The sequence below is a fragment of the Vulpes vulpes genome, chromosome 6 (genome assembly GCF_048418805.1).
Source record: "Vulpes vulpes isolate BD-2025 chromosome 6, VulVul3, whole genome shotgun sequence".
In the NCBI taxonomy this organism is placed as follows: domain Eukaryota; kingdom Metazoa; phylum Chordata; class Mammalia; order Carnivora; family Canidae; genus Vulpes; species Vulpes vulpes.
In genome coordinates, this window is record NC_132785.1 from 62,040,764 (window position 1) to 62,054,320 (window position 13,557).

Below are 13,557 nucleotides of genomic sequence, written 5' to 3' on the forward strand. Positions count from 1 at the left end.
ATACTTGTGATATGTCTTGGAGCATTTGGTTTCAAGGCTGCTTTTTTGCTCTATTGAAAGTTTCCTTGCATTTGTTCCTTCCTTCTGGTATCTTACATTCTCTCTATCACCTTATATTGACTCTACTGTCAAATTTAATTATTTATTCCTACTTTGTGTCTCATTGGATCAAGATATTAGAATCATATTTTCCCATTGTTGTACCCATTATTTCACACGTGATTTGTACTGGTACCTCATTTAAAGACAGTATAAAGTTATGAGCGTCATTAACAATCCATATCTATTAAAATCATCTGTATTAGTGTTCACCATATATTTTATATTGATTTGTTTACTAATATATATTGAATATCTATTGAAAAGGGCTCAATGATTTCAAATGTCTATTTTGCTGTAGGTCACTTATTATCATCATGTTTTTAACAGCAGTAAGTATGAATTAAAATATTTTATTATTTTCTGCACAGGTTTTAGTTCTTCACTGGTCACTCTAACATAAGAGTGAAGCCATGAAAAAAAAAAAAAAAGAGTGAAGCCATGTATTTTATATAATCTATTCAACTTCTGTTAGCACAGTATTTGTAAGGTGTGTTAATTATATAGTGCCCAAATCTAAAACTTCTGTGTAGAAATTACATGTTGGAACCATAATTTTCTCATTGCTCCTTGCATTTTCTGATTTCTCAGTGTGTAAATAACAGGATTCAGTAAGGGTGTGATAATGGTGTAAAATACAGCAAGGACTTTATTGCCTGCAAAACTATTGAATGGCCATGCATAGATAAAGATACAAGGTCCAAAGAACAGAGTGACCACAATGATGTGTGCAGACAGTGTGGACAGAGCCTTGGTGAGTCCTCCAGATGATCTTTGTTGTACAGTTATCAGGATGACAGTGTAGGAGACAAGCAGCAGGATAAAACAGATGAGTGAGAGCAGCCCACTGTCAGCAATGACAAAGAATTCCATGGTATATGTGTCCATACAAGCAAGCTGAATCACAAGAGGAAGGTCACAGAATATATTGTCTATGACATTGGGGCCACAGAAAGGCAAGTTGACTGTTAAAACCATCTGGCTCATGGTGTGTACAAAACCAATTGTCCATGATAGTATCATAAACCCACTCAGCAGCCTGTGGCTCATGATTGTCCTGTAGTGCAGGGGTTTACATATGGCTACATATCTGTCAAAGGCCATGGCTATCAAAAGAGTCATCTCAGCACCCCCAAACAAGTGCATAAAGAACATCTGAGTCATGCAGCCCCATACAGAGATGGTCTTGTGTTCACTGAGCAAGTCTGTGATCATTTTGGGTGTGGTGACAGTGGAAAGACACATATCTAAAAAAGAGAGGTTTCCAAGGAGGAAGTACATGGGAGAATGAAGGGTGGAACTAAATTTCACCGTGACCATAATGAGAATATTCCCCCACACAGTAGCACTGTAGATTAACAAAAATGTTACAAAGAAGAAAATATGAAATTCCCGTTGCCCAGAAAATCCTAGTAAAATAAATTCAGTCACTACAGATCCATTTTTAAGATCCATTTACTTGATGCAGAAAGGCTCTAGGAGTTCTTTTATACAAAGAGAATAAATAAAAATAAAGACAAAATTAGTACTGATGTTTTCCTATTTCTACTTGATGAATAATAGTTGGACATATAATCTTAAATATATTGACATTGGGCAGCCTGGGTGGCTCAGCAGTTTAGCGTGGACTTTTGGCCCAGGGCCTGATCCTGGAGACGCAGGATTGAGACCCATGTCAGGCTCCGTGCATGGAGCCTGCTTCTCCCTCTGCCTGTGTCTCTGCCTCTATCTCTCTCTCTCTGTGTCCCTCATGAATAAATAAGTAATAAATCTAATATAATAATAAATAGTAAATAATAATAAATAATATATCAAAATAAATATTGACATTGTCTATAATTTGAAATTACTTTATGGCTCACATCACTTTGAAACAATATTCTGATAATTATGTATCAAATAAAAAGCATTTGAGGGTGGTGGAAGTTTTATTTTTTATAGCTTTATTCTATCAAAAGACCCTCTTTTATCAATTGATATCAATTGTTACAACCTGCTCACTTGGAAAAATTAGATAGTTACATTAGTATTTATTTTGCCATTTTTATCACTATTTTCTATCACCTCGAGATTATCTTACAATAATATGCAAAGGATATATAATTTTAAAGGTGAGGAAATTGTATTGTCCTGTTATCAGTGAAGTAACTTACTAGCATCATATCTGTCGAAGGCCATGGCTTCTAAAATAAATAAAGAAAATGCACACACACATACACAAAACTTAGGGGCCAATTATACATGAAATAAAGTCTTTTAATTAAAAATAATTTTGCTTTGGGCACCTGGGTGGCTCAGTCACCTAAGGGTCAAACTCTTGGTTTTGGCTCAGGTCATGATCTTAGGGCTGTTAGATTGAGCCCTTAATTGGGCTCCATGCTAACTGTGTCATTTGCTTGAGATTTTCTCTCCTCTTCTTCTGTTCCTTTCCCCTACTCATACACTAACTCACTCACATACATACATACATACATATCTTAAAATTTTGCTTTTTAGTTTCTGTCATATACTGAGAATTTCATGAAGCTTTGAACCATCCTCAGATATCTATAACCTATATCCTTAATTCCTTGTATTACTACTGTTCACACTGAGAAATGGGTATATTTTGTGTAAATGTATGTATGTGGTGGTGAAGAAGTAAATACTGAAATGATTCAACCCTGACATAGAGAATTTGCTTCTGTATAACATATCATACTAAGTTGTCTTTACTTGGCTTTTTAGACATTGTTCATAGGATCTAGTGATCTAAAATGATCAATAACAATTAAGTCATTACTACTTGATACACTCTGTTCTAAGCGCTTCATATTTATTAACACATTTAACACTCATAACAATTCTATGAAGGGAATATTATTATTATTCTCATTTTGCATATAAGAAAACTATGGCATAGAAGTATTTAATGACTTACAGTTACACAGATAACAAGGGTCAAAGCTGGTATTTAAGCACAGTTGGTCTGATCCTGGATCTGGGCCCATACCAATATACATATTTCCTCCAAAATTTAAAAAATATATATATTTTTATGGTCAAGTTGTCAAGTATCAGTTGAGTTCACATATTTCAACAGGTATGTGGGGAAACAGCCTATGTTATAATTAATTACATTGTATTTTCTTATGCATACAAATTCTTGTTCCTGGGTCATTGTGAAATAGTAAAGTGATCTCCCAGTGAGAGAGGACTTGATGTCTCAAAAGCCACAGCCTTTTCCTTCCAGTCAACACAAAATTAATTAAAATAGTGTCTTCAGTTTGTTAAACCTCTAATTAATTAGCTCTTGATGATGTTTCCACTTACCTGCTTTAAAGGAACAAGTATGAAGAGCAATATGTTCAAGGGTTTAGTCAAAATTGAAAATCTGCTTTTCACTCTCTGTGATGCTCTGTATATGAATATATATGCTGTCTTCTGCATCTTTTATAAAGATACGATTGCTTTGGGGGCAGATGTATTGGAGTTCTGGGAATTCAAATTGCAGTGGGAGTTGTTAGAGTACAGAGGCTGCTGCCCGAGCATGACCAGAAGTGTTTACACTTTATTTCTGGCCCTGCAGATGCTGCGATTTTCTCTGAGTATTGGCTTGATTACAATGGACATGAGAGATTGTTTGGTTGGTTGTGCTATAGGAATTGTAGACATCTTTGAATTTATGGGTGCTTGTTTTCCCTTTTACTCCAAACTATCCCTTCCCTTCCCTCTAACAATTTTGGGTAATTTTGTAGATGAATTATCTCCAGACTTCTCTGAACATAACATCTTCAACATAAAAATAGATCTCCATATGTTATAAATTTACTACTGACAGCATGTATTATGTACAACATTAACATATTCAGGAAGTGGAAATTTTAAAAGACAAAGTTAAAATAAACTATACTGAGTAATTTAAAATTTGAAATTATACATTGATGGTACAACTGTTTTATGCTCACTAAAATTTAATAATGATTTTTATTTATGAAATTTTCAAAGAATATATATATCACACCAAATAGTCCCATAATCATTGCCCCTTTCACTATCAAATACTATAATAAATTATTGTTGTGTAAGGTATTGCTTTTACAAAATTAATCATAATTGATGACCTTGGTATACTTTTCACCATTGGCTTCAAAGTTTGTTTGAATAACTTGCCAACAAAGGATGTTGTGAATAACTCAAATTGGCTGATAGTGCTGTCACTTATATAGGAGTTCTTATTTAATTCCAGTCCAATTCATCACCTAACCCATGGCTTAATGTAGTCTTTATCATAATTCTGTAGGTTTGTCGTTGTATTTGTTATAGGAGTCAATACAGTTGATGAATGATTATCATATACAGATGTTAAAATCATCCATACTTTTGCATAATGCAAAACTCCTTCCCATAAGACAAATATGTGAAAGGGAATAAGGGGGAAAGGGCAGTAAATGAGTGAAAATATCAATGAGGGTGACAAAACATGAGACACCTAACTCTGGGAAACGAACAAGGGTAGTGGAAAGGGAGGTGGGCAGGGGGTCAGGTTGACTGGGTGATGGGCACTGAGGGGGACACTTGGTGGGATGAGCACTGGGTGTTATGCTAAATGTTGGCAAATTGAACTCCAATAAAAATTAATTAATTAATTATTAGAAAAACGATCATCTACTACAGATCATTCAATTTGTGGATCATTAGACATAAACTGTGTACTTTTTGATATTGTCTGCTGATAAGAAATGCATTTTATTTATTGTCATGTTACTTATTTAACCCATTTTTACAGTAAGTGAAAAAAGAAGTATTTTCTCAGTAGAATATGGCACCTGTCCTTTTGCTATTAGTAAGAAAACATTCAAGAACACTTTATTGGAGTTAGTGAAAAATCTAAATCCTTCATTTATTAGCTGGTCAGTATTGATGCTGTAAAAAATTTATACAGTTTTATTTTATTAAGATTTTGCTTATTTATTTATGTGAGAGACAGTGAGTGGGAGAAGAAAAAGGAGGAGAGATTCTGAAGCTGACTTGGCAGTAAGCCTCGACCTGACCCAGGGTTTAGTCTCATGACCCTGACATAATGACCTGAGATGAAATCACAGATAAACACTCAACCTACTGAGCCACACCCAGGTGCCCCTATTTTATGTTTTATAGTTTTGCTTTTTAAATGTTTTCCTTATCAGGATCATTAGTCAGTATGTTGAGGTAAGTATAGACTTTCAAGTTCATTGTTAATAGTAATGGAAGTAAATCCATATTGTAAAATAATATTTCTTAGTAATTTAGAATATTTTAGCCACTTTATTGTCAGTTCTGATTTTTTGTTGCTCTTTTACTTTGTGATTTAGCTGACAGAGTTCATATTATGGGTATAGTTGTCAGTTCTACCACTTTATAACCATTTATGTGAGTTTTAATAAATTAGAATTATCTTAAAAGCAGAGTTTATTGGCACAAAATTTTTTAAGCTCCTTACAACTTTTGGAGAATAAATTAAGTTACTCTAAGATATCACAATCTTTAACTATCCTCTTCCAATTTTGGCACACCTGAATAATACATAGCAGTATGTTAAAAGCAAATAATTGAAAAGAGAAGTGTTCTAAATCCCTGTCTTTTGGTTAACATACTTTAAATATCATATGTAATGTGACCGGATATTGTATAGATTAATTTAGAGTACCAAAAATAAACTGAATATTAAATATTAGTAAAGCTGATTTCTTGAAATTGAAAGACATATAAATAGGTGTTCTCATTTTTCCCCACACATGATCAGTTGTTTTAGCCAGATTAAAATGTATTCACCCTCCTTTGGGACAGTGGATTTAAATAACTTTCAATGAGTATTTAATTCAGTCTTCTCTTTTGGTTCAACAATGGATTTGACACAATTAAACAGGTCGTGAACTTTCGCAGTCATAGCTCTTTACTTCTTGATTCAATATTCACCTTACATTTCTGACCAGGGTGGAATTCTGTGATTCCTCAAGCGTTCCTTTCCTGTGCTCAAATACTTAATATTCCCAATTTCTATTACATTACTGAATGTTTCTTGGTGGTAGGGATTGTATTTAGCATTCACCCTTCATTTAATTTCTTCCTTTTGGCTAATTTATTGAGTGAATTTTTTTTCTGTTCTCTAATATTCTTCAACTCTCTAGTGTTGAATATACTATCCTTTGATTTACTCTAAAGAAAATTCTGGGGGCAAGATTTTGGTGTTCTAACTTTAAATTTGTTTTCTAGCAGCAGAAGTTCTTAAAATACAGATATTGTTCTAAGATATAAGGAAACTCTTTATTTACAAGTAGTTCTCAAGTGGCTAAAATGAGGCCTTGAAATAGGTATTGAACTCAGGAAGTGTCAAATTTTCTTGGGCCCATACTGTATGTTAGGAGCCTGTTCTCAAGGATCACAGAATCTTGTTTATCAATATTGACCCCAGATAACCCAATTTTAAGTGTGAAGATACAGGTATGCAATAAGGCAAACTTCGTTTTGTGGAGATGGCAAATTTCTCCTAAACGAGACTACCTTTCCCCAAAGAGGAAACTGTGTCTTTATTTTTTTTAAAGAATGTATTTGTTTACTCATGAGACACACACACAGAGAGAGAGAGAGAGAGGCAGAGACACAGGCAGAGGGAGAAGCAGGCTCCATGCAGGAAGCCCGATGTGGGACTCGATCCTCCGTCTGGAGGATCACGCCCTGGGCTGAAGGCGGTGCTTAACCGCTGGGCCACCCAGGCTGCCCGGAAACTGTGTCTTTAATGATAGATATTGGTTAGCTGCACAGTGAACAGAAAATAACTAATATATTTGAAGTATGTGATAGATTTGATGGTGAAGAAGTGAGAGTTTTAAATGAGAGAAAGTTAGGTTAGAATAAGAACGCTAGGGTTGGGATCCCTGAGTGGCGCAGCGGTTTGGCGCCTGCCTTTGGCCCAGGGCGCGATCTTGGAGACCCGGGATCGAATCCCACGTCAGGCTCCCGGTGCATGGAGCCTGCTTCTCCCTCTGCCTGTGTCTCTGCCTCTCTCTCTCCTTCTCTCTGTGTGTGTGACTATCATAAATAGATAAAAAATTTTTTAAAAAAAGAACTCTAGGGTCATAAATATCAAAGTAGTTTGGAAGATATACTATAGTTAATTAGGAGATCTCAAAATGGTAAAATAGAGGCTGAAAAGAATTGAGTATCCACAGGGTGTTGGTGACACTGTGAAGTACTTGCTGTGCTATTTTAATAATCTAGGGGAAAAATGATGAAAGTATGACCTAAGGTCATAGAGGGCAATGGAGAAGAGGTTCTGGTTAAGCTATCAGGAAGAATTGTAAACATTTGGTAACAGAGTGTGCACAAATAATGACACATTGAACAGAGTAAGTTGTGAGTTCCATAATACTGTCCATCGAAATTCTACATCAGAATCAAAGAAGGTAGGGACTTTTGGACTGGTAAAGTGACAAGCTTGGTGGACTCTCTCTCCAACAAAACAAATACTTTACTAGTGAAACTTATAGATAATAATGTGGAGCCTCCAGAAATTGTCCCAAGTCATACAGAAAATAAAGGATTATTTAAGAAAATCTAAAACTTCAGGGCATCGAATCTAGCATTTGAGTCTCCTCTGATCCCATGTCTCCTTTACTAGCTCCATTTTGTAGAAGTCCTTTACTGCTCTACTCTGGGTACTCTGATCTAGAGCAGGTGTGGTGAAGAAAATAAGGATTCACTCTCTGCACACTTTCAGTCTAGTATTGTGGTCTCAGGTTTTACCTGGAAGGATAAGGACTTCCATCTTGAAAAAGTTCTATTTCAAAACTGTGCCAAGGAAATGATGAGGCTATCTTTCCCCATCTGCATCTAGTTATAAGACAGAAATTCTACTTATACAAGGTATTTAAAGCAGTCAAATTCATGGAAACAGAAAACAGTATAACAGAGGCTAGACAGAGAAGCAAATGGGGAGTCATTGTTCAATGAGTACATAGTTTCAGCTATGCAAGATTATTTATGGAGATCTGCTGTACAAAAGTGTCCCTATAGATAACAGTACTCAATTGTGCACTTAAAAATTTGTCAAGATGGTGGTTTTCATTTTAAGTGTTCTTATCATAGCCATAAATAATGATAATAATGACAACAGCAACTCTATTCTAGACATGGCAAGCTAAGAACACAAGGCCCCCCTCAAAACCCCCATTCTACAGCTTACTTAGACTGGAAGCTCATGCCAGAATGGGTGAGTTGAGATGACCAGGACCTTTCCTCCTCTAGTGCCCACTCACACAGGGGGATGTCACTTAGGGAGAAATGGGCTGCTGCCCCTGCCCTTAGCTCATGTGCAGGGGTACTCATGCTCTGCACAGAACAGGCGCACTGTAAGAATGAAGGACTCCAAAGCTCTATCTGATGGGGGATGTCTTTATTTGGAACAGAGCTTTGAAAGTTCCATGCAAAAATGCATTTCACAAACACTGGAGCTCTTGGTGAAGAGCAGTTAAGAAAATTCTCATATCACCTTTATGCTGGTATCCACAAACCATGTTGCATTGTAAACAGAAGTTTAAAACATAGAAATAGAGCAAAAGATACAAGAGAAACCCTACTGGGATCATAGTCAACCTGTGGATAAGTCAGGCTATGTGTATGAAGTGCCTGCACCCACTTAAAAATTAGACAAAGGCATGAAGTAGACAAAAGATTTTCCAAGCCACACATAGTTTTATCAACAAGGAGTGGAAGCCTCAGTGACACAAAAAGATTAAGCACAACTTCTAACCAAATACTATCTGAAAAATAAGCAAAACCAAACCAAGGGCAACTCCTAGGAGCCAAGATTTTAAAAAAAAGATTACACAAATTCATATCTCTCTAAAAGAGCGTGTCAGTGCCAGTATCTGTCCACCCCAGGAAATACTGGAAACAGGGTATCCAGCTATTAGTCCCTGAATAAATGTGGAGCACAAACGTAAACTCTTTGATCTGTGATAGCAGCTTCAAAGCCACACACAGGTCTACTATCAAAGGATAAAATTATACCTGGCCTAGGAGAGTTAAGAAAAACCGCTGACCAATAAATGGCTTGTGATGTCCCAAAGGTAGCCAACCTACAAGATTAAAAACAAGGAAAAAGTCTGAGCAGGGACATCAGAAACAACACACAGCATGGACAATAAGCTTCTCTCAGTTCACTCAGCTAAAGAACTAAACAATCAACCAATCAAATAATTCCAAGAACGTCAGCATTGGAAAGGGGTCAGTAACCAGAGTTGCTACAATACATTATAAAAAGAAATATCTACTTTAAACCGAAACTGGTGAGACGTGAACAAAAAAAACAAAATTTTGTCCCAGACATGAGCTATAAGGTCAATAGAAATTGATCTGTGGAGACTCAGATGTTGCACCTACCAGAAGAAAACTTAAAAGTAGCTATTATAATTATATACTGAGAACTAAAGGAAAGAATTCCTAGAGAAGTAGAGGAAGGTATAACAATATCTCATCAAGTAGAGGGTATCAAAAAGATATAGGAAGCCTTTTTTTTTTTTTTAAAAAAAAAAAAAGGAGATTCTGGAGTTGCAAAGTACAGTGATTTAACTGTAGAAGTTACTGGAGGAGCTCACCAGTTGATGTAAACAGTCAGAAGAAAGAACCAGTGAACTTGGAAGATACATATGTAACAATTATACGATCTCAAACTGTGGAAGGAGCCTCGGTGTCCGTCGAAAGATGATGGATAAAGAAGATGTGGTCCATGTATACAATGGAATATTCCTCAGCCATTAGAAACGACAAATACCCACCATTTGCTTCAACGTGGATGAAACTGGAAGGAATTATGCTGAGTGAAGAAAGTCAATCGGAGAAGGACAAACATCATATGTTCTCATTCATTTGGGGAATATAAATAATAGTGAAAGGGAATAGAAGGGAAGGGAGAAGAAGTGTGTGGGAAATATCAGAAAGGGAGACAGAACATAAAGACTGCTAACTCTGGGAAACGAACTAGGGGTGGTGGAAGGGGAGGAGGGCAGGGGGTGGGGGTGAATGGGTGACGGGCACTGAGGGGGGCACTTGATGGGATGAGCACTGGGTGTTATTTTGTAGGTTGGTAAATTGAACACCAATAAAAAATAAATTTATTATTAAAAAACAATTATGCGATCTCAAGAGAGCTGTAAAACAGGAAATGAGTAAAAGTGAACAGAGCCTCAGAAAACTGACGACACTATTAAGCACACCAATATATATGTAAAAGGATGTAAATTTTGACTTTGAAATTGGACCGTTAATCTGATCGATATCTTATTAATTCAAATAGGAAATGTAAGAAAAATAACAGGTTTCAGAAGGTAGGTAAAGATTTACTTTTTACATTTTGGGCTTAAGATGAATTCAATACTTTTTAAAGATTTCATTTATTTATTTGAGTGAGAGAGCAATGGCAGAGGAAAAGGAAGAAGCAGGCTCTCTGCTGAGCAGGAGGCCTGACTTGGGGCTCGATCCCAGGACCCTGATATCATAACTTGAACCAAACGCAGACACTTAACTCTCTGAGCTACCAGGTACTCTTTAGGTGAGTTTTTGAAATTGACAAGTTTATTCTAAATGTGTAATGAGTTCATATTGGCAAAGAAGTCAATCTCTCTCTCTTCACAGGTTGCATGATACTGTACGTAGAAAACCCAAAAGACGCCACCCAAGATTGCTAGAACTCATACAGCAATTTGGAAGTGTGGCAGGATACAAAATCAATGGCCAAAATCAGTAGTATTTCTAGACACTAACAATGAGACTGAAGAAAGAGAAATTAAGGAGTCAATCCCATTTACAATTGCACCCAAAAGCATAAGATACCTAGGAATAAACCTACGCAACGAGGTAAAGGATCTATAACCTAAAAACTATAGAACACTTCTGAAATAAATTGAGGAAGACACCAAGAGATGGAAAAATATTCCATGCTCATGGATTGGCAGAATTAATATTGTGAAAATGTCAATGTTACTCAGGGCAATTTACACGTTTAATGCAATCCCTATCAAAATACCATGGACTTTCTTCAGAGAGTTGGAATAATTTATCTTAAGATTTGTGTGGAATCAGAAAAGACTCTGAATACCAGGGGAATATTAAAAAGGAAAACCATAGCTGGGGGCATCACCATGCCAGATTTCAGGTTGTACTACAAAGCTGTGGTCATCAAGGCAGTGTGGTACTAGCACAAAAACCGACACATATGTCAATGGAACAGAATACAGAACCTAGAAATTGGTCCTCAACTCTATGGTCAACTAATATTCGACAAAGCAGGAAAGACTATCCCCTGGAAAAGGACAATCTCTTCAATCAATGGTGCTGGGGAAATTGGGTAGCCACATGCAGAAAAATTAAACTAGACCACTCTCTTGCACCCTACACAAAGATAAACTCAAAATGGATGAAAGATCTAAATGTGAGACAAGATTCCCTCAAAATCCTAGAGAAGAACACAGGCAACACCCTTTTTGAACTTGGCCACAGTAACTTCTTGCAAGATACATCCACGAAGGCTAGAGAAACAAAAGGAAAAATGAATTATTGGGACTTCATCAAGATAAGAAGCTTCTGCACAGCAACAGAAATTGTCAACAAAACTAAAAGACAACCTACAGAATGGGAGAAGATATCTCCAAATGACCTATCAGATAAAGGGCTAGTATCCAAGGTGTATAAAGAACTTATTAAACTCAACACCAAAGAAACAAACAATCCAATCATGAAATGGGCAAAAGACATGAAGAGAAATCTCACAGAGGAAGACATGGACATGGCCAACATGCACATGAGAAAGTGCTCTGCATCACTTGCCATCAGGGAAATACAAATCAAAACCACAATGAGATACCACCTCACACCAGTGAGAATGGGGAAAATTAACAAGGCAGGAAACAACAAATGTTGGAGAAGATGTGGAGAAAGGGGAAGGCTCTTGCACTGTTGGTGGGAATGTGAACTGGTGCAGCCACTCTGGAAAACTGTGTGGAGGCTCCTCAAAGAGTTAAAAATAGACCTGCCCTACGACCCAGCAATTGCACTGCTGGGGATTTACCCCAAAGATACAGATGCAATGAAACGCCGGGACACCTGCACCCCGATGTTTCTAGCAGCAATGTCCACAATAGCCAAACTGTGGAAGGAGCCTCGGTGTCCATTGAAAGATGAATGGATAAAGAATATGTGGTATATGTATACAATGGAATATTACTCAGCCATTAGAAATGACAAATACCCACTATTTGCTTAGACTTGGAGAGACCTGGAGAGTATTGTGCTGAGTGAAATAAGTCAATCCGAAAAGGACAAACATTATATGGTCTCACTCATTTGGGGAATATAATAATTAGTGAAAGGGAAGGGAAAGAAAATGAGTGAAAATATCAGTGAGGGTGATAAAACATGAGAGACACCTAACTCTGGGAAATGAACAAGGGGTAGTGGAAGGGGAAGTGGGCGGGGTGTTGGGGCGACTGGGTGATGGGCATTGAGGGGGGCACTTGGAGGGATGAGCACTGTGTATTTTGCTATATGTTGGGAAACTGAACTCCCATCAAAACAGATAAATAAATAAATATGTAAATAAATAAATAAATAAATAATAAATAAATAAATAAATGAAATGAAATTAGTAAGGAATTGCAAAAGGCCAAGATGAGGCAAGGCAATTTTGAAGAACAAAGATAGAGGATTTATATCATAACAAGACCTATTGTAAAGCTATACAATAAGAGCTTCATGTTGGTTTAAGAATGGAAAAACAAACCCATTTAACTGAAAATGTCAGAAAACCTCTTTTTGATAATGACAGTAACAAAGATAGCAAAACACATTTGTGGAGAGACGAGCAGAACTATTCACCGGGGAGCCAGGATGGTCACGCTGAAATAAGGTAATTGGTGCTGGTGGCCCTTTAGAAAAGAGGCCTTTCCTGATGTCAGAATTCCACAATATCAATTAATACCTGCCGTGGGATTTGTCAGATTTTTCTAGAAACCTAACTTCAAAATTCATATTGCTTAGCTTCTTAAGGTTTAACATTTTAATCTTTTCCTTTGAGTTTGTTCTCAGTTTGCCTGATTAAAAGGTAGACCAGGGAGCGGGTTAGATCACCTTCTCAGAATGTATTACCAGGCTGCATGCAGCAGGATTCAGCCCCTGTATGCTTCTTCATGAAATGATGAAAGAAGGAGGGAACTTGCTGAAGTTTTACTTGTGGGTTTTCCTACTAAATCCTGCCTTTTTGACATGTGACCACACCATGTGACACAGTGGTGTTTGCCTTCATGCACTACTTACTCCACAGCATTATAAAGTTGTAGCATTTCAAAGAAGGAGGGCCAATTGAAGAAAGAAAAAACAAAATGTATTAGAGAGTATTGCCCAGACCTGCATATATACTCATATGTAACTATGATATATAACAGA

General features: G+C 36.8%; 1 protein-coding gene across 1 annotated transcript; it reads right to left on the reverse strand.

The window, feature by feature from the left end:
• Positions 1 to 615: 615 nt before the first annotated feature.
• LOC112909584 (olfactory receptor 4L1-like) lies at positions 616 to 1,557 on the reverse strand. The gene has a single exon (XM_025985564.2). It carries the CDS (start codon positions 1,552 to 1,554, stop codon positions 616 to 618), a length of 939 nt encoding a protein of 312 aa, XP_025841349.1. The 5' UTR covers positions 1,555 to 1,557.
• Between the last annotated feature and the right edge of the window lie 12,000 nt (positions 1,558 to 13,557).

Coding starts and splice junctions, on each gene's coding strand:
- LOC112909584 (XM_025985564.2), bottom strand. CDS start 1,554: ATGGATCTTAAAAATGGATCTGTAGTGACTGAATTTATTTTACTAGGA.